At 31.1% G+C, this 23,769-nt stretch overlaps 1 protein-coding gene across 2 annotated transcripts; it reads right to left on the bottom strand.

Annotated features, from left to right (window-relative positions):
• Positions 1–1,062: 1,062 nt before the first annotated feature.
• LOC123713479 lies at positions 1,063–22,853 on the bottom strand. 2 transcript variants are annotated; one of them, XM_045667161.1, is made up of 6 exons: positions 22,746–22,853; positions 22,333–22,446; positions 14,129–14,218; positions 3,957–4,107; positions 2,674–2,795; positions 1,063–2,513 (listed from the first exon to the last, which is right to left on the bottom strand). In XM_045667161.1, the coding sequence occupies exons 2-6, from the start codon at positions 22,393–22,395 to the stop codon at positions 1,419–1,421; spliced, it is 1,521 nt and encodes a 506-aa protein (XP_045523117.1). In that variant the 5' UTR covers positions 22,396–22,446; positions 22,746–22,853; the 3' UTR covers positions 1,063–1,418. The 2 variants fall into 2 exon arrangements, with proteins under 2 accessions (XP_045523117.1, XP_045523116.1); XM_045667160.1 differs by having other exon boundaries at positions 22,333–22,462; positions 22,746–22,841.
• Positions 22,854–23,769: the final 916 nt, after the last annotated feature.

Consider the following 23,769-nt stretch of genomic DNA (forward strand, 5'->3'; position numbering starts at 1 on the left):
TGAGATGCGAACAGTTTGTGTTCTTACCTATTCATGACCAACATTTCATAAAGCAATAATTTCATTTCCAGAAGACAACATAGTGAATAGTCCTTTATTTGAGATATTTGCAGGCACAAATCTACTAATACCAACCAATAGTCAATACGCTTTATAGTACCTCACTTTTAATATTCTAAAATATATGGTTTAAATACATTGTACTTTTGTTTCCCGCCAAGGATTCTGTAAGTAACGAGACCTTATTTTTTTATAAAAGGGGGCAAACAGGCAGGCTCATCTGATGTTAAGTGATACCGCCGCCCATGGACACTCTCAATGCCAGAGGGCTCGCGAGTGCGTTGCCGGCCTTTTAAGAATTTGTATAATATACTATAACAAAAACAATAGACTGTGAAGTGTGTCCACAAACTATAAACAAAAATGTGATCATAAATTGAACTCAGCAGAAAATACAAGTACATATAGTTAAAACTATTGACATAATAATAAAAACATATACAAATAACAGCTACACTATATATTACTTGTACTTGCAAACAATTCATGAACGATGGTAAATTTGGCCTATTTTTTTGATTTTATTTATGTAAATAATGATCAGATAATAGATTTAATTGTAGTACCTAAACGTGCTTGTTATATGTATGTTGTAAAAAAGCTTCAGTATAATCTGTATAAACAAAACATACGTACAAGGTCGTAATCAAGATATAAAATATGTTTTAACAAAAGATTTCGCCTTATTTACGTTGTACGTAGTATGGTAGTAAAACAATTTTGGGCAAAGTTAAATACTACAAGGTTGTAAAAAAACATAAATAATACAGTCAAAATCTCTTATAACGACATCAAATGGACTACTCATATTTGCAGTATATACTAAATATGCAGTATGTACTTCATATCATACACATGAGGCACTTTTAAATATATAATTTTTTAAAGTATTTGCGAACCATATTCGTCAGTATTTTAAACTTTGCTTCATTATAACGGTTACAACTTACATTGTATATACGGAATACAATTTGTGAGGATAACATAAACGCAGTCTTTTTCTAAAACTATTTAATTTAAACTTATATTTTTACACAGGCACGTATACATATATACATAACCTAAAAGTATATATTTCTGGTGAGAACATTTTTACACGTGTTATTTTTCATTATACATATATCAAAATATTCAACGTCTTGTAACGGATGAGTAAGAAAAAAACATTAAATGCATATACTATTCTATGTCTACGTCACGAAGTTGTATTTTGAAAATAAATCAGTCGATATATTTTGTAGAAAAGTGAAAGTGGTGTTTGAGCATCATTTCGCTGTCCGAGTTATTGATAAATTAAGTCAAATTAATCACCACAATATAAAGTTATGGCAAGAAACTATCTTATTATTAAAATAATGTTACCGTTTAACGATACATGGCTCACAGGTTCCAGGATTTAAGTAGGCAGGATGGCATTGGGGACAGTCAGTATTCTCTCCGTAGCTCGATCTACCAGGCCTTGATACCTCAACTTGGAACGATGTTTGAGCGTCTTCATCACCGTATCCTGGATGTGGACCATCCAGAGGGAATACGTAGTCGGGTACGAAATATGAACTTATATTATATTCTGTATTGTAACTACTAGGTGTAGGATCGGCTGCTTCTGTTGTTGAACGAACAGAACTAAATGGGCGTTTTCCTGGCGACTTCTTTGTGGTACCAGTAAGAGTGAAATTCCCTACTTTTGGAGGCTCTAAATCAAAAGCCGGTACTGCCCACTTCCATTGGTAATAAATCGGAGGACCCATAGTCGTTGTCAGACTCTGAGCTGGAAATTCTAATTTTGGTGGTACCAAGTTTCTGTCAGGTTCTGGCACTGAATTATTTGTAACGCTTTTATCAGTATGCAATTTGGAGTTGATTGTATCAATTTTTGATTGTTCTACATCTCCTTTCTTTTTTTCTTCTCTAACCACGTTCAATTTATTGCCAAAGTTTTTATTTACTCGCGATGACCTATCTTCTTCGGAGCTAGCTTGTCCAGATGGCAATTGTTTGTTTATATCCAATATTTGAGACTTTGTCATTGGCGTTGCTAAGTTGGTGTCTGGAGAATTTGGGTCAAATCGATTAATGAAATTATATACTGGATCTTTGTCTGTCATTCTAATGTCTAATTGGTTAGCTCCATCATTTGATTTTGGCAAGAAAGGTAAACTCAAGTCTTGCGACGGTAGCGATATCGTCGTTTCTCTTACAGGCGTCTGAACTGTTGATTGAAATATTATATTTTTACCAAAACCATTATTGGTGAAATCTGTGTTCAAATCGGCATTGGAATTGAACTGCTTTTTGTTAATAGACCTAGGTGTCGTGGAACGTTGACCGATGCCTGTAGACCAGGAAGAAGGTGGTCGGTAGTTCTGTTTATCACTATCGAGACCGTTGTTGTTACTATTTGAAATAGAATCAGCTATTCCAACAATACTGTTTCCAGGGTGAATGGAGAACTGAAACAATTATTTTACTTTAATCGAGGAGCTGCCAAGTAAAATTTATCATCATTTATCATTATTCAATAATCTATAATATCATAATTGCTACAAACTCGTAAAAGTAGACGTTATTAATGTGTTATGGTAAAAACAATACAATAGATTGTTACTAAACCTTTGACTCAGATTCTCGTAATCCGTCGTAATAGTTGGTATTCGGTGGAACTGAGAGTATATCTGGTCGTGGTGTGCGCTGACGCATCTCTTCTTCAGACACAAACGGTTTATCACGTTGACCTGAAATAATAGACATAAATATTTTTGTGACCAATTTGCTGTTTACACTGTAAGCATGGCGAAACTAAATATTTCTATTAACCTATAGATAAATTAAATTATTCATTTATACCAACGTATATAATCATACAGTACACGTTAACACTATTAGCATATCAAGCTGCGACAGTAAAACGGACAATGGTAAGTACCTACTACGTTTCTAGTCTGACAATGTAGAATTGTAATCTAAGATTAACCAAAACCATATCGATAAAGTTTTAGTTCGAGTAACATTTAGTATTTGAGAAGGAAGTTAATTCCTACATTATCCAATTAGAGTTATACGGCAGACGGAAATATAAACCAAGGACATTGCTCTATGTAACGTCCGATTTGTATAACAATACTACGCTCATGGTAACTGACAAAGTAAACAAGCAAAAAGTTATATTCATAATTGCTATAATTCTTGTATTGGACGAATCAAAGGAATTTATTGAAATACAAAACATATATTAAATTTAAATGACAATGATTTAGATCTGCTGTCGTCCCACCCTCTTGGAACATAATCAAGGATTATTCGCATCAGCTAAGTTTTTATTTTTAACTATTAAATAATATTCGATAGCCGAATACTAAAATAAAATTTTGATATGGTCTTCAGATGACTCTGCAAAAAATCAACACTTCCTAAAAAGCCTACGAGTTAGAAGGCTAACGCTGTCATAGATAATAACAATTAAATATAAGCTTGCCAATTACTCCGCAATCTGTGCTATCCTTCATCTGAGGCCACACACAAACCTTGCTTCTTGATACTATTTATGCCACAATTGTTTAATTTGCTTCTCTTGTTAACAATCAAAAATGCATTAGACTCAGCACGCGCAGTCAATCAATTTGATTTACACCAAATATTAGCAAATGAATCATCATCTACTTACTAAGAGTTTGATAGAGTTTAGTTTGCTTTGATATTGCCATTTTTTTTAATTAACCCAATTTTTTAAACCATTATAGTAAATAAAAACGGCTAAGTAATTATCCCATAGCATGCTATATTAGAGGTGTAAAGTCATAATCCACCACGCTGGTGAAAAACCATTGTTTTTTCCCGCTTAACCACGTGTGGACTTAAATATAATACATACTGGACATGATAAAAAACAATCATACCAATGAGGAGGTTTGCATCGTAATCATTTTCTGAGTTGGTGCAATTCACCATGTACCAGTGGTCACATACGAGCATTCGTTGCTGGAACAGAGTAGTGTTTGGGCACGAGTAACTAAACTGCCTTCCCAGACCATCGCACATGTGGTAGATCTGAAAGTAAATACAACAAGTCAATAGAGATTTAGACTATCTAATTACATCGATATATTGAATATATTATATCGTGTTAGTTATTATAGTTAATAGAAGTGTTTTTCTAAATGTTTAAAAGGAATTTTAACAAAAGACAATACTACTTTTTGTATATAAATTAGTGACTAAATATGATACTAATTTATATGTATAAAAATATAAATGAATATATATATATATATATATATAATGTATCGCATATAACATACAAGTTAATTCATGTTAGAACAATTTTCTATAGATTGAAGACGTCTTAAAATGACATATAATTGTTTATGTACACAAAAATAAAGTTTAATTTATAATAACTAGATGACCCTGTGAACTTCGTGTTACTTACATATTTCTGTAAAATGTCGTCATACCATTGTTTTGATGCTAGAAATGTAATTTTAATTTTATTTTCTGATATAATTCGTATCGGATTACAACGTCCAACCATTCTCGAGTGGTAGCGAGATAAATAAACAGCAGTTCATTTATGTACTTATATAGATTGTAATGACATTGTTGACAAATTAAAATCCCAACCAAAGTAACCCAGACAATCTCCATCGTTGCAATGACAAAAACAACAAACAATTTATATTATAATAATTACAAAACCATCACTTATGTACGTAAGTAATTTAAGGACGTCTTCTAAGAAATAATTTTGCTTTTATTAAATTCTATAACAAGAATTAAAATTAATGGTACGCAGAATTGAATCTGAGGTATACTGTTTAAAGTAAGAAAAGCAAAGTTTACTACAATGGAAGATATTTGTGCTGTGTTAGTTCGTCGTGAAATGTAATAATCCTAGATTAAACACAATTACGTAAGGGTTTTGGATATGCAAGAGGTTTTTCTTCAGATGCGTACGCTACATTTTATATATGAAGCAATCTATGTACTTCAGTTTTGCCATCTAGCTCTATCGTGTCATAGATACAAATCATCGATTTTCTTTAGACGCGGAATACTGAGGAAAAACACATGTTTCTGCGTTAATAATTAAGTGGTTGCCACTACCCCTTTGCGTCCTGATATTTGAATGAGTTTCAGTGATCATTTATAGTCAAGTCAAGTAAGTGATGAACGATGCCTAACACAGTGCATCGATCTTTTAGTGTAACACATGTCAGTTTCCTTATAATAATTATCTTTCACCACATATAGTATTGATCTCGCACATAGAAATACACATTTTTATGTATAGCCTAACGGTTAAGAACTATATCTAGGCATTTTAAACTTAATGTACACTTATAAATGTCATAAAAAGCTGTTCATGTTAGCAGATAATGGTTCTAAATTAACATTTGCTGCCAGTGCTTAAATCAAGGACGTAGAACGGTCGAGAACTGGCAATAAAGTCTCCGTTACTCTTTTAAATTGCCAACGGGTTTTTCTCAAAATATTTGTAAGCCTGCAACTATCATGCTTCTTATTACACGTCAAAGCAGTTAATTGCTGTAATTAAATAATAAAAAAACAATAAATAAATAAGAAAACCAAACCTTTAGCAGCAAAGACACGGTGAAATAGGATCATGCACTAACATTACCGTGGGAACAACGCGAAAACGCAATATGAAGGTGAATCAAGGCAGATAATAATTAGTACATAGCCGTGTGTACACCGATCTATATGAAAATGTAATACAAGTGATAGTTATTGCAACTGTTATTAAAATTTATCAGCATCATATAAAATATCTTTATTAATAAACTAAATACAGTATTAAACTCAAATTTGAAATTTTTAAATAAACACTTTACCAGACATAATAATTACAATTTTCCTATAGACAGAATGTACATTATTTCATGACCTCAATAATTACTGTAATTACAAAACTAATTATTTGATTAATTCCGGCATTTTTAAGGAAGTCGCTTTCCGGAATGATTACATGATGTACCACTCATGATATCAAATCTACATATTATTTTTTGTATGTTATACACACATGCAACGCGTTGTTTTTCTGTCAGCGCATTTTGTTTTTATTTGTAAATATTTAATTAGTTTTATATTTTGCAATGTGAATGCTGTTCTTGAAATCTAAAAATAATGTTAAATAACCTTTTTTCCGGTAAAGGTTACGATTTCGTTCGTTCAACGAAAACTCGAACAACGAAAACGTATACTGTTATAACGTAAAAATAAAATTCGGCAAGGTAATATAAAATTTTAGCATTTTTTAACTGATTCGTTAAAACTCATTAAAATAAGCACACAATACGTTTAAAACTTTTTGCTATAATATAGATGTAATAATAATATTAAGAACATAAGTTCGCATTACTACAAAACATTTGAATAAAACTATTTTCATATACATTTTAAACAGAGATGTAAGATATAAATAAATAATTGACATAACAAACAATTTATATAGAAAAAATTAGTGATCTAAATTACAAGCAATAAAATAACATCCTTTTACGAATACAATAGAAATATCTGCAAAGAAATCTGATCTTTAAAAACAATTATACAAAGTTAAAATAATTGGTTTTGGTTTGAACTAGAACACGATTTTATTGTTGCAAGACCTTCAAACTTCCTCATTCTTTACAAAATGAAGACGCCATCAAAACATTGATTCGATAAAAAATAAATCAATAACGAACAATGATGCTATGAATAAATTAAAGTCTTAAGTTAAATAACAGTTTAAATCTGAAAGTAAATTGAACATCAAAGACTATTCATTCAATTCCATCAAAATCCACATATTCAACCCATCAAAATATCTCGGAAATAAACGAAAATGCACTCGTAATCATCAGTGTCGTAGTTTTTCTATGGTTGGAGGTGCTACTTATATATAACGAACTGCCCATTTGGCGCATGACCTAGACATGAACATCTTTTATTTATAATAAAGTGTAACTAGACTAATATGGTACGAATATGAATGTCCAGGAAGATAACCTACAAAAGAATGAAGTTTCAGATTTTAAATTATATATAATTAAGTCCTATGAAATATAAAAACATTATTTTAAAATTAAGTCGGTAAATACAAGTGAGAGTCAGTCACCTTGAACTTTAAGGTTACGCAACCAATGATAGTGAAATTAACGTTGCCGTGAAGACTCATCATGTGAATCAAAGTATATATACTCAAAGTACATATAACCATGTTTTACAAAAGTGACATAACATTACTGATAGCTTAATAAGGTTTTTAGCTGTTTTAGTATGGCTTTTCTTTAAAACTTCAATAGTGCAATTTTTCATTCCTTTTTTAATATAAATTTTATTACATAATTTTTTGATTTTCTCTAGACTACCGATTATATAAACTTACAAGCAAATACTACACTATCGGAATAATTTATTGTTCATCATGAATATAGGGAACTAGGAAACTAGGTCAGTTTCGTTTCAATGACTTGCATATCAAATTGTCAATGTAACTTTTTGTAATTCTACGCATTGAAAATTTATTTGAAATATTTAAATTCTTGGTTAACATAAAATACATTTTAGAGTACAACAAAAGACGGTAGATACATATATATATAATGAAAAAGAGTAATATATATTTAGTAAAAATTATGTGTTAATATATAAATATTTGATTTTAGAAGCCACATAAGTTAATGATTGTTGCACAATTTTTTAAACCAGCGCTAAATTCAGATCTGTGATGATCCGTAATGTATCATACATACAACAAACTCTATGAATGAAAATTATAGCCTTTTCTGTTATTTAACGAACTCGTTTTAATTGCAAGACGTTATAAATGCAAGTAGTAAAATTTGTACAAACTCAATTTTCTTTTGCATTGTATAGAATCTCTGTACACCTTGTATTATATAAACTTCTCAGCCGATTATTACTATTGTAACCGAGTCTTTGTAAGCTAAACTATTGTTGAAAAGAGTGTCCATGGAGTTTCTTGCCGGTTCTTCTCCATGAGACCCACTTTTTGGAACCGTACAACTAGACATTTCATAAGAGCCTGCAAAGGCCTATTTGAAATAAAAACTTTTGATTTTGATTGTTGTACTAAATTGTATTACATTTTTTAACCAACGACATAAACTAGAATAAATTCATTGATTTACGATATAAATATTTTTATTTCAAAGAAATTACACCGAATCTAGAAATTATTCACATATACATGAATATACAAATATATTTTGCAAGCCGTACCTGCGTAAACAATGCGACATAAAACAATAGTGCGTTGGTGTCGTGACACTAAAATGTACCACCAAACCCTTGACCTTATCTATCATAGCAGAGCGGCAAAGACATCTCCCATTTGGTAAATTTTAAATGCGTCTATTTTGATAGTATTTACAGGTACAATAATGGGCTTAATAATAATCATTAGGCCTTATTTATCCTTTGACCCTTTCATCCATCTTTACAATAGATATACACTTTTAAAAAAATACAGAAGTATATTTTTTTCCAAGGACCTCTTATAGCGTATAGGCCTCCTCCAACCAACCTCCTCTTCAATCAAAATCAAAATCAAAAGTTTTGATTTCAAATAGGCCTTTGCAGGCTCTTATGAAACGTCTAGTTGCAAGTTGCACGGTTCCAAAAAGTGGGTCTCATGGAGAAGAACCGGCAAGAAACTCCAGGGACACTCTTTTCAACAATGATTTAGCTTACAAAGACTCGGTTACAATAGTAATAATCGGCTGAGAAGTTTATATAATGCAAGGTATACAGAGATTCAATACAATGCAAAAGAAAATTGAGTTTTTACTATTAGTGTAAAATGAGATACACACACTTGCACAGCGCAAGTTGCCAGGGAAGCCGCACATGCAGAGATGAATTAGCGCCATACATCTTTATCGTCAACATAGTCTTGGATTTTATAATACGCTTTTTAATTAGGATTCCTTTGATGACGTTTTTGAACTTTTTAGTCGTAAGATCAGTTACACACTTCGGTAGCCTGTTGTAGAATCTGACACAATTCCCAAGAAACGATTTATTCGATTTTGTTTATCTGTATTTTGGGACTACTATTTTATTTTACTGCTTATTCCTGGTATTTATAGAATGAATAACACTTTTGACAGTGAATTGATGCAAATTTTTACGAACAAACATGACATTCTCTAGAATGTAAAGGGAAGGCAACGTGAGTATATTAATTTCTTTAAATAATTCTCTCAGAGACTCGCGGGGGCCAAGATTGTAAATTGCACGAATTGCCCTTTTCTGGAGAATGAATATGGCATCTACGTCAGCCGCTGCGCCCCACAGTAGAATACCATAGGACATTATGCTATGAAAGTAAGCAAAATATACAAGCCTAGCTGTAGCAACGTCTGTCTGCAGAACTTAAGATCGTAACCATGCAAGAGGGCGACCTCGCTTCCTTTTCACTGGTGACTCTTTCCACCTTATTACCCTGTTTGTACATCTGCCACTGTTCATGCGAGCAGGGTGGCCTGCCCATTTCCACTTAAGTTTTTTTGCAATGAGATGTACATCAATAACTTTTGTTTTCTTTCTAAATTCATGTAACAAGTACGTTTAAATAGATTTATATCAATAAATAACATAGATAAGCCGGAAAAACAAAAAACATGAATAAGAATACTCCAGATATATATTATTTACAACAAATAGGTAATAAAACACAATTTAAGCTCCTATTGTATTTCAAATTCAGATACTCCTGATTTAGGAAAGAATAAAATTGATGCGTTCAAAAATAATGTTCATACTCAAGCAGTTACTCTTATTAGCTCGTAAAACATGATTGTCGGCAATTTTGTAAGACTGTCGTAAAGCACAGTACAATTGCGGGTTCACACGGCGAGTCTTATTTATAACGTAACAGTGGCCGTGACCCGTGAATTTCTTCAATATTTTACTTAAAGTATTAATAAATTGTTTAAAGAAAACAAAACATTTTCACAAGTAATTTTTTGCTGTATTTATTTATTTAAAAAAAAATCTGCCGTGTCTATTTTAGGATTAAAGGAATACTTTGTAAGCATTTATAATATTACAGCGTAAGTTAAGATGTGAATATACTTCATAAACTGCTAAAATAACTATACTAATTTTTAAAAACATACCACCGAAGAAAAGATTTCAACGCGAATCCGATTATAAGTAAACATATTCATATTTACGTGAAGTTGTTATTTCATTTTAATGGTCTTCGGGTACACCGAGGTCCTTTCGAAAACAAAATACTTAGACTAAGGGTACACTAACATTATTTTGACAATGATTTAGCTCTCTAATCACATTATCTCAACGTACCTTCACTAGCCTGCGACGATTTAAAACAATAGATTTATTGCCTTGAAGTTTATCAGTAAGCTTCGTGTAAAATTATGACTCGTGATAAATAAGTGACAATTACTAAATCAAATTGATATACTCGTATTATAACTTTTAAAAACGAATTATTTTATTTTACGTTGTGTGAGTAAAATACTTCATTAAATGAAGAAAAAAACTGGTTTTATTTAAATATATGTAATTGCATATTAGTGTCTAAAGTCATTTTATTCGGCTATATTAATCGATATCGTTACCACGCCTTTAAAATATTATTTAATTTTAAGTATGTGTCTTCATCAAAGCAAATCTGATTTATACCTTAATATGTTTTAAAAATAACATATGTACTATGTATATATATAAGCTAAGTAAAAATAAGATCCGAGAATTGTGTGTGGTGTACATCTATGTTTTAATGTGTTAAACGTCAACAACAAAATAACCGGTATACTAAATCACCATACAATAAATCATTACAATAAAAATATAAAGACTTGTTTGCAATTCTTATAAAGCCTTTTAGGTAAATGTTATCTTGATTAGTCTTGGTCTGAGATAAAATTTTATGAAAAGTGGTTTATAGTTTAGGCTTTTTATAAATGATACCGATTGCCTGAATATGCTATTTTGCGTTAAGTGTAAATAACTTATGCTAATTAATCTATAATCATAAAAAATCCGGTGACGCTACAACCTTTTACGTCTGTCTCAGGTTTTTGTCTCTGTTTCGTGTCGTTTTGATTTTAACTATTTTTATGTATTTGTTGGGCATGTGATGAAGACCGGCTTTTTGGGTCTAAAACATACCAGTATCACGTTGTTCCTTCACCGTACGAGCGAGTGTTTAATTAGCACATATAAAGAATATAATACACATAATACATTTAATACCAAATTCCTTGCACTTAAGAATCGAATTACATGTAGATCAGCCGGCGTATATTTAAACATTTAATCAATTTTTCCATATTTTTTTCACCAACTCCTACTGAAGCTGAGACCGCTTAGAAACTGTACATTTTGAAATAAGACTGGACTTCTTACTTCGAAATGTCTTCGAGTAGATCATACATATAAAGATTCTGATAAAAACAACCTCCTTATTCTTTTCCTCCTTCCTCCTTAACTCAATCAAAGTACATGTCCCAATAGACCGCGGAAGTGATCACACGTGTAACGTGTTATCATGGAACAGTTTTCTATCGCCTGGTTCACCACATTCTATAATTTCATTTTAAAATACGATAAATGCAGCTTGACTTGTGATTCTCGATGATTATTAAATGCCATAGATTTTACCCATTCACCTTTATATTGTCCCGCTCGCACGTACCACGTGAGAGTGAGTGAGATCATAACCTAGTTCGCGTAGGCATCTGCCTCGAACGACCTTGACTCGGTGAAATGTTAACGATAAATTATATGCATGCCTTTAAATTAAGATTATTAGTTACGTATAAGCTTAATTATGTCGTGTTCACTATTAACAGGTTGCCACAGCATGGCACAGAATTTTTTTTGATAGAGTTTCTTCCGAAGTGTATTTACGTTATGAAAAATATGTTACTTTGAATCTATATTAAGGTCAAATTTTTTTTAATGAACTTTTAGTTTCTTTCATTAAACATTAAATTTAGTATTATCAAGAGGATCCAATTATTTATTATTTACTTTCGTTTAAAATAATATAACCAACACTTTCGACATCTTTATATTATACAAGCTGACCCGGCAAATGTCGTTTTGCCATGTATATTACCAGGAATATATGTTTTTAGTTCAAATAACCTATCTACTATAAATAAAATAGGGGATGATCGTAGAATAATTAAAGGTTATATGTGTTTTTGTATGTTGTATAATAAAAAAATAATAACAAAAAAAATGCATTAAAAAATTCATAAACACCGGTCGAGCCGTTTCGGAGTATGGGAACAAACATTGTGACACGAGAATTTTATTTACATAGAGATATTCGAAAAGTGAGTTCATAGTACCGATTGTGTATATTATATATATGTATATTATTATATTTTTATTTTAGATATCTTTGTACTGTAAGGATAATGTATACATTTTAGTAAATAAACAATAAATGATTATATAATAACACTTATTTTATACGATCCTCAAATTGTTTTAATGTAAGAGAATTTAAATATTAATCATGCGAAATACTTAAATCACGCTGAGGTCATATTTTATAAAAGGTATTCAGGCAAAGGTCAATTTTATGGCAAATGACAACAATTATGTTTCATTATTAATGTATTCTGAATTAAGTGTCTACATTACGTATACACTTACGTTGTTTTTTTTATTGGAGTCAATTTCCGTTGAACCAGTTTAATAAAATCGACGGATATTGCGTCTACCCAGCTCCATTGTTTCAAATCTAGTTTTCTTATACACTTTTTTATTGTTCTTTGAAGATACATTACAACTAAATTTAGTTAAGCATAAAGCAAACCGTTTGTAATTAACTTGATAGTACTATAATCATAAATCTTTTTTTTATTTTTATCTTATATTTCATATTAAATCAAGTACTTAAAAATAAAGACTGCATATGTTTTGGTTCCTAATACCCTAGGTCCTCTACGAATGCACGCAACATTTCGTATTTTGGAATTTCTTGTTGTAAGTAAAACAATTATTCATTAATATTCAGAATCAAATCCTCCATCTCGGGGTTGAAAATCACACATAAATAAGGGATTTCAAAAAAAAATTAAAAATCACAGGCCTTCTACGGTCCCTTATATCATGTTGCATAACTTCACATAAATCTTGTCATTGCGTAACAAACATCCCACAACAACAATCAATTTGTTATCAAGTATGTTAATCTAATTGAACATAATTTTCCGGATGCATATGTAACTGCTCATCTGCTGTTTACCTTCGAAATAATATTAATAGATTTTAATGTGGTATCTGGAAGACATATACAAGTATGTAAATGAAATCACTATGTGTAATGCAGCACTTGGTCTGATATATGACAAAACATATGCCATTTATTACCAACGAAACACAAATAGAAGTACATAAAATAATAATATTAATCAAAAAAGAAAATTAACAAAAAAATATGGAAAATAATGAATAACGTATATTTGAAGTGTGTAATGTGTGTTTTGTGGTTGTAACTGTTCCTGTATCAGCATTATGCTGTGGCCTGTGGAGCCGATGTGTTCCATAGCATAATGCCGAGAAAAAAATATATAAATATAACTATGCAGAAATATATTTAGTCAATACGTACTTTTGTTTTTGATATATTATCGATATAATATACTTGTGTACTTCAAGATAGTTATATATAACTATGCTAGTCTAGTTTCAGTGTATATTTATGATTAAAGCTGTGTTAAGCAGCGCATACTATGCGTATATAAATAGTGTCAATAGTGTGGTTGGTAGGTACCAAGTAGTGCCTCCTAATCGTACAAGGATAAATGGCAATTTGAAATAAGTAAACTCAATACTAAGCCGAGGGAAAAAAAGTGCCTTTCAGAAAAAATGATTTTAAAATAGAAAAAGCATTTGCTTTTTAGCTATTTAGCTACCATTGATAATTGTATTTTTCACAGTGTTTTTTCTGTTTGTCTGTGAATGTTAATATATATAACATTAATTTACACACATCTATAACATTAACAGTAGTCGCTTTGATAAGCTTATTTGAAGAATGGCTCACCTGACAATCAGTTTCGACGTCTGCGTAGTACCCCGAGGGCCGACCTTGGCATGTGAACCTTGTTGGTGGTATCTTTACCCGATTTCCAGTCTGTCGAAATAATATTAAAATGAGTAAATATCAAATATTTTTTTATTTCAATTCCAATAATACAACGTTTCAGTTATTGGTGGATAAATTGAGAACCTTTTTAATTAGAAATTATCTTCGAAAAATCTAATGCTCTATAATTACGAATGATATTATTATATGCACGAATATGTGGTCCAGAACGGGTACTCACCGCATCCAAGAGATAGAATGCAATGGGGAGATTAAGAACAGGCCACAAATACCACTATATAACATTTATTTGTAATTAAGCTGTGGTAGTATTAGTTTTAAATGTATCACCTTAAAGCTAGTTGGCTACATCACTCGAAAAGTATGGTATAATTACAAGATCTTTAGAAATAAATGTTATAATAGCGAATTCATATTTTTCCTGCTACTTTTCATAAGCGAAATTCAGTTGATTTACTCAAATGATAAGTAATAATACACAATTAACGTGCTTTGATGGTTTGCAAAAGATGATAGTTCTGTTGTTAGGAACCATATCCTGGATTCTTAAAACGCATCCACGGATGTACATTAATGAATCAAAGTCAACTGACGGAAACAGTATCCATGGATAACTTGAAAAACCATTATTAGCATAGCCGTATTACTTAAGCTACGTTCTGTGTGATTGTAAGCCGGAAGCCGAATGCTCCATTTTCCTGGCAGATTATCCAAGACTTCTGTTAGCTAACCTGGTGTTATGTAAACTAATTGTAGATTACTACTTGGCACGGGTGAAGGGGCGAGATGCTATGAACGAGGTTAAAGTTGTTTTAAACTTATATTAAGGAAAGCCGTACGAAAACTACACACTACTTCATAAAGCAACGATTCGTAAAGTAATATAAAAAATATGATTCTATTATTGAGGCTATTAAATAGAAAATCTTTGAAACTTGTTTTATGATATGAAAATATTAATTGGTTTAGATTTATATTATCTCCAAAAGCTTTTTGTCAAATTAAAATAGAAAAAATAATAATAAATGGTATATAGGCAATATGCCAAAGATATTATGTAAAACAATGTCGATGTAAAAATACCTTTATTTATATACTTAGATATAAAAATGTCATAGTGTCCATTATTTAACCCAACTAGACCAAAAAGTGAATGTTATAGGTTATTAGAGATAATTTATTGTCGTATTAAAAGTATAAAAAAGTAATGGCATCACATTATTACACCCACATACGTTATTTATTAGAAAGACAAACATTTTATCACATCACATAATTCTTAATTCAATAGGAACTAAATATTTCTACTTAATTATGTATAACTTGTACTGTACTACTCGTAATTGGGTCATATCGCTCGCCGCGAACCTGGTATCCTGGATAAGCTAGTTGGTGTCAAGGTGGAAAGCAAAAACCCGTGGGGATCGCCAACATGCCGGTGTAACCAAGTCACGATTCTCACGGATCTACCCATAACAAAGGGGAGAGATATAGCTAGCAGGGTAGCATGCACCTTACATGGTCTTCAGCAAGGAAGCGTACAACTGAGAAGATTCTGGATTTAAATTAAAGTTTTTTTAAATTGCATTCCTAACCAAAGTTTTGTCCAGCTTTACTATATATAATCTTAGTCATTTTAGTCCATTCAAGGCTACGCGTAGGCACAAGCTAAATCCTTTAAGCATTTAATCCTAGATTTGGCAACGCTGACTTAAGTTTCGTCAGATGACAGTTTATCTTAATACGCTTTTGTCCTGTTAAGCTAAGCTCTCGTTAAGTGTTTCTTAATGTGAACATGAATGACTGTTAGGTAATCAAGTGCCGCACTTTCGGGCCGATACAAATATGGACACAAAAATGTGTCTGTGACCTTAGTAGGTCACTTACCAGCGAAGCTTAAAAACGTCACGAGTTCTGGCACCGCGCAAAATATCTAAACGTTTTTGACAGTGTTTAATATTTATTTCAAGAAAATTATTTCTGTTAAGTTAAATTAGTATTTTTAGACGTATGGCCTACGACTGTGGGGCAGCTCATGTGATACCAACATACATTGACTCCAGCGACTACAGAATAAGATCCTAAAGAGCAATTGCAAAAGTACCTTGGTAATAATCAACAACGAACTTCGCGAATACCTCAGAGGAAATCCGGAGGTCAGCTAAATACAAAGAGCAGTTATCCTGCCACCCGAACGAACTTACTCGCCAACTCGTACTGAGTATGTAAGACAGTATGTGAGACGACTTAAACGTCACCGTATTCTAGGGCTGGAAGACAGGCAGTAAGTAGCAGTAGTAGGGCAGAAGATTAGTAGATGCTTCAGACAGACGGAACAAATTTGCTCATAGCCTTAGCGCTGATTGCAAATGTCTGCACAGAATAAAAGAAAAATAGAATTTTTAAATACTTAATTTTCCAGGTATATTTTTTTCTTATTTAAGTTTTACGAGTAGTTTTTAGTGACGTAGGTACAACTCCTATCATTTCGGTTTTATCTAAATACTTAATAAAATAACATGTAATACACATACAATACTGAAACCCAGCTTATAGGACTGATTCGTTCTGTAAATAAAAATGGAATCGTCTAACCATTTTTGGCGGCAAAATTAGTTATTCCAAGGCTGTACCTACTTAATATTAGGTTATCAATGAAATAAATCTTAAGTTGTCATAGAATAAGTGGCGGTTAGAACATAAATGGATTCTTGTAGGTTTGAACTACACCTACTTGTTATATGAATCACTTTTAAATAACCAAAGAGCCGAATTGACTCCGCAAAGGTATTCATAATATATTGAGACAGCTTAAAGAAATAAATAAAAAAATTGTAAATTAAGTCCAGAATTGTCTTACTTAGTCATGTTTTAGCGCCTTTTCAGTGATTTTAAGGCAAGTAACTATTATTATTACGTCGGAATCTAACAAAGGCGAAATGGCAGTGTATGGTCACGGTATTTAGAAGAGAAGTCAAATCCAGCGATGGAAGTAGAAAGGCTGGGGACAAGATACGACGGAAATCATACTCGGAAAGAAAATATTATTGCACTATAGCTTTAACGTTAGTTGAAGTTTTCTGAATATTTAAATTAAATTTGACCTTTGATCTTTATAATAGGGGTATTAGAGTGATTCATTATTCAGGTTATTTTTATATAACACAGCAACGTCTAGGAATCTTAAATAGTTATGATTTCGCAGTTTTGCAGATCAAAAGGAAAATCACACGAATTATGATATCAAAGTTCGGTATAATGACCATATGGCAATGAGATGACAAGTTATCTTTACAAAACATTAAACGCAGTACCTTAAAGCAAAGCTGGGCAAAAAAATTAATGCAAAACAAATAATAGAAACGCCTTATTTCACTTGTTTTTATGAATTCATTTGTTTAATAAAAGTAAGGTGCTACGCTTACATAATACACAATACTAGCCCACTCTCTGTGTCATGTTTGATGACAGTCGGACACCAAAAGTGGTCAGGCAACATTTAACATCAGATTCGACAAAGGTCAGAGGAAGTTAAAGATTGCCATCCAGTTAAAGAGAGTTTAAGACTATTTTTTTAAGCGGCTGATTTTGAATTACTACTTGAGTTTATGTAGCCCATGGGAACACATAATTCCTTTTCAAAAGAGCTTAGTACAAAGTAATAAATACTAACTTGATTTAAAAGAAGACCTTGCCTTGCTAGTTTCGTGTGTGTGATATACATTGATAGTTTTTAGATGTATAAAAAGGTTTTAATCTTAAACAAAACTTGGTAAAGTATAGCATCCAGTGCTCGGATAGTCAATTGACTGGGCGCCGATTGCAATATTTACAATTTATGTAACACTACAATCGATGACATGCCCGTTACAAGCTATTGTTCACTATCTTACTTTACCACTCTACATAGAGGATAGCTATAGGGTCAATGACCTCCTTTAACGAAGAGATAATATTGCAGTATTTAAATTACTTTTTTATTACTTAATCTGGTTTAATTTCTAGCAGGTCAATGACCAATACATACAGTCATCATTAGGTCGATTTATGAAATTACCAGTTCCATCAACACGCGATTTCAATATCGTAATTGATATAAAATTAATTAGTTTACGAAATTTGATAGGGTCGCACCTAATAGTAAATGAAACTCCCATAAATCTGAAGTCCATTCACAATATAAAAAATTCACAGAAGCAAATTTATATGTTCTAAATGTCAATCTACCTGTTATGTCTTAGCCAAGACTGCTATTAAAAATGTTCTAATAATTAAAATCCTATCTGATACTCTTTAACTAGAACTAAAAGTGGTTTTTACTTAATTTTGTTTACATTCTTTTATTTCATAAAAAAATTTAAAGAATTTTGCTATGGTTAAACTAGACGCCTACATTTATTTTGTGCTGACGTGTGCTTTATAATTGAAGTGTGATTTTTCTTATGTTTTACTTTAAAAGGAATTTGTAAGCGTAACTAAGTAATTATAACTAATAAGGAAGCGTGATTAAAACCCAATTAGTGTATTCAACACAGGAAAAGGAAATAAAGAAAACAAATAGACCACGTAGCAAAAGAATATAACCTTTTTAAGAATTTGCTTATTTTCATACATCGCGTCATCATACATTATCTAATGATCTTATGTACAAAAAAATATATGCAAAGTTAGTAATTGAATGATACATTTATTAAAGACGAGTAGGTTCCAGCCAATCAATAATTGTAAGAATAAGCCAATTCCAAACCTTCGAAAACAACTTTATCAAATGTAACAGTCGTAAAACTAGATTTACAAATAATTAATGTTCTTATATTATTTGCATTTGGATCATATTTCTTTCAAGAGGGGTCATAATAAAGCTTGATACGAAGTATGTTTTTAACGCAAATGCCTTTATTCAAAATCATAATGTAATTACTTTTTACGCGTATAATGTATAAAGACGAACTCATTGACCAAAACTAGTAATTCTATTTAATAGTGATCGATCTTAACTCACGTTTTTCTTGCTTGCATTCCTTTTAAGTTCTGTAACATTAAGTTTTTCCACCAAAACTTGGTTAAACACTCCAAGTGTCATTTATTTTGATTATGATGTTATTACAGTAATTTTCTACAAATATCCAGGTAGGTAATTGTATTAGTTAAGTGCTTAAGCATCTAATACAGGTTTGTTCGATTTATTTTTGAGTTTAAAGTAAACCGTAGTTCTACTGCATTAAACTAAGGTAACGTATGTTTTTATATATTAATGATTACACTATTTATTTATATCAGTATAATTAATTAAAGATAACTAATAATATTAATGTTTTATGTAGGATTTGTAACGCTTTAAATGTATATTGCCCTATAATGTAGAAGCCTCGCCAGGTAAGGTAATTTATATGCCAAGAGCGATCCCGCATTTCATTACTTTGTCGCAAAAGGGCAATCCCTGTGAGCTTTGCTATGCTCATTTTAGTATTATATTTAAATGTATCTAAGCCGTTTCCGCATGCGTTAAACTCAAATTCTTTATCCACATGACTGTGATCACACAGCAACAATAACAAAAAGAATTACTATCTTTCTGACTAGTTTATATATTTGATTTCAGTAGGAATAAATCTTTAATACAAATATTCCTCTCTATTAAACATAAAATTTAATGTTACACATACAAGTTAATGTTTTCTCTATAGAATCCTCGTCTTAACAATTTAATGAGTGCGACAAATTGTTTTTAAATATTTAACGATGACATAATGTTTATGAGTCATGTCAGTTCTTTTACAAATTTTATGTGATATTTTCTCGTTAAAAAATTTAAAAAAAAAACTCGTGCACTGTAAGCTATTCTGTAGAATATATATTGAATAGTTTCTTAATTTAAACAACTGTATTGGAGCTTTGAATCGAGTTGATATTTGCTTAAAAATAAGCCGTGTTTCGTAAATACTTTAAAACCTAAAATAGTTTTTGGTGCAACATTTTATAAGATCATATGAGCTTTGTAAATGTTGATTTTTTGCAATAATTGCTTTTTGAAAGCAGACACTATTACACTATCTAAATTGCAATCTTATGACATTTATCAGACAATCGACTGTTTTCGATTAGGTAACTCAAAAATCGATGCTCTCAAGAGATCATACTTGTACCGTGAAGATGACTTATTATCAGAACTGATGTTGAAATGTTCGTGTGATTTACCGATTAATATTTATGATTGAGATATTTGGATCAATCGTGACAAATAAAACCATCTGGAATTGAACTAAAAGGTTCCTAAAAGGCAGGCAACGCAATCCTCCTAGCTGTTTGATTCTCCATAGGCGGCGGTGTCATTTAACTTCAGTATAGTCTCCAGACAGTTTTTTTATATTAAAAAAGTCTCTAATTCAGTCGTTAACTTGATTTTAAACAATATTATTTTTAAAACTTATCAACTTACCTACTTTGTAATATATTTTAATAAAAAACGTTATATGTGTATATTACATAAATGAAGTTTTAACGTTAAAATACTGAGAGCCAGATGTGGGAATTTCATCACAAGATTGTTTAATTGTAATCCATGACCCATGAGTGTACTCCAAATAGAAGAAAAATCTTGTATTACGAAATAATATAAAATTAGAATTTGGTAGCGTTATTAATATGTTTTGTTATGAATAAGTCCAAATATGAGAATATCTTTTGACTTTATTTGTATCTGTATTGCAACAAATTTTATAATTTCATTACAAACTATTCACGGCTATAACAATCAACGGATTACCACACTTAATGCTACAAATTATAATAATTTGACAAACACGGCCATGTAATGCCCAATTTGGTATCACACGAGTCACGCATTTGATATTTATATGATCAATTTTATTATATATTGAGGCTCTCCATTTCCAGGTCAGTAGTTACTAGCCATGAGACTCTACGAAATTAAGGAATATCGTAGGGACTGTGCTACGCTGTAGTGGAAGGACTGTTCGTAGACTCAATTTTTGAAGGGATGATAACATGAATATTTTAAAGACTCTACCTATAATGTTGATATGTAGACGTTGAAACACTCAAAACCTTATTATATATTTATATAAAATCTAAACTACGCTATGGATTCTATTAGTTTCCACCATTACGTAGAAGCCAGTCGCGAGGTCAGAAGCTGGTGTATTGTTAATATGAGACATCTGTTTCATTACATGTTCTGTATTAATATCTAATTTATACTCATTAAACAAAGAATCAATCTTAAAGTACTTACTAGAATGTTTTAAATCGCCTTTTCTATTTAATTGTGGTATTTGTGATAGAAATAACTGTATTATAACTATAATTAATTCAAATGTGCATGTAATATGCAGTTTTAAAAAACCAATGACCTAATTTAAATCGTAATCTAGAAACCTGTTTCACATTGTAACAACACAATATTTTTATAATTTTTTACTTAAGGTTAAAGAAGTCGTTGTATACTTAATGTTTTAACACTTACGAATTTATTTTCTGATATTAAGAGACTACGGAAAATTATAGTTTAATAGAAAATAGATTTGTAATTTAAAAAGAATTAAATTCTATTCAGTTCTTGAAAGTTGTTTCTCTGTTGTGAGAGTGGCACAAATGTTATCATTAGCACTTACATACTAAAAACTACAAATTTAGAACATTCGGCTGTAGACTAACTAGTTGAAAACATCTAATTCATATAACAGAACAATTATAGTAATCTGTTTATAAAAGTATAGTATCCCATGATTAAAAGTAGATTAATACTTATCTGATGTGAGCCAAATCAGATCCGCATTTGCCAAATTAATTAATGATTGATTGAAGGAAATGTAACGAAATAAAGGACTCTTTTAAGCTTCGATTAGATCAATATTGTTCTCATTAAAATCTAAAGAGCTTAAGGAACCGTTGACAATAATGACGATCTTATTTTATATAGGTCATGTTTAAAGTTATAAACGGTCTTGTAAATATTTGATAGAACAATAACAACAATTTTAATCAGAACCACGATAACCTCTCTCCTTGACTCGCTACCAGCAAATCAACTTAGAATAATACAAAAATAACTAAAATATGTATGAGTATATGGCTTCATGATTATATGTGTATATAAACAAAAGAAAAACTCTTCTCACCTGACTCGTAACAGAATAGATCCACAGGAGCGTTGCACACAATGACAGAATGTCTTTATTCATTTTGACACTGTATAATATAGTCACTGTCCAATTAGCATCACTGAAGTTTACCTGGAAATTACGAAGTCTAGTACTATTAACATAAATTAAACAACTCTAAATATTTATAATGCATATTAATAGTTTTTCCACAAAATCTTGTTTGCAACTAAATTATTAATATGAGATCCACGCTATGTATTTATAGGCATTAAAAAAAATGAATGTCAAACAAATCATATATCACTAGAAATCAATGAATATGATAATTTTTAATTGACCTAATAAACTTCTGTTTGATTACATAATAACTAATCTACATACAATCATGCCTAATAAATTCCTTTAAAATTCAGAAATCGTCAACTTACTTATTCAAAAATATGTTTATTAAATTTCGCGCAGATATTCGATTCTATGATCATTCGATTCGATGAAATTCGTTAACGCGACTCGTGCGACGAACGCCGCGCTTCGATTGAGACTGACATTACGATGAGCACTCTAATCATACTCCTTCTTCGCTTGCGTCCTTGAACGTACACTTTGGCCACGGGGTATGGCGCATCCGTTCTTTTGAATCTAAATGGGTCGATTTGTGTAAAAAATTAGGTGTGTCAAAGGTCGCCATTGTCTATGTTGTCACGAAATACAACTAACAAGTTTATTTAAGTAATTTTATTTACTTCCTGTCACCTGTTGTTCTGTGATACGTTTAAAATATTTTATAATGATTATATTACAGTTTAGATTAATAATAATAATAAAGCCATGTTCGTATAAAAATTACAAGTCAGATACCCAGTTGTTGTTTCCATGACCTCGTGTTCTGTACCCAAAAGGGTAAAGGACTTCTCCTGAACTTTCCATTTGGATCAGTTCTTTGCTTCTTTCATCCGTTTCTCTCAAGAAACTTTTATGATTTCGCGGGTTTTGTGGCCCTCCCACGTTTCTTTTTTCTGGACGTCCTGTCCATTTTCTTTTCAGATATAATGGAGCTAAAATAGCATTACCTTGATTATTATAGATAAATAATGCTAGTAGATATTAATATTAACTAAAGACTTGTAGCAGCTAAGAACTCAGAAGGATTTCCTATATTCATAAGTCATCAACATCTTAAGAGAGCTTTTTCTTATGAGAAATATAATTGAATCAAACAGTATAAATAATATTTCCCATCGTTTGTTAATATGGTATGATTAGTAATCGTTACGCCAGGCGACATGACTTATAAGGATAGTTATTTGACCTATTATGGTTTACTATTATTACCATTCATTAAACAGACATAAGTGACACAAAGGGAGGTGAAACAGCTGGAACTACAAAATTATTCATCGGAAATGTTAGAGCTGCGTATAAATTAATAAGAGAGAAGCGTTTCACACCCCA

Source organism: Pieris brassicae, chromosome 8 (genome assembly GCF_905147105.1).
Source record: "Pieris brassicae chromosome 8, ilPieBrab1.1, whole genome shotgun sequence".
Taxonomy (NCBI): Eukaryota; Metazoa; Arthropoda; class Insecta; order Lepidoptera; family Pieridae; genus Pieris; species Pieris brassicae.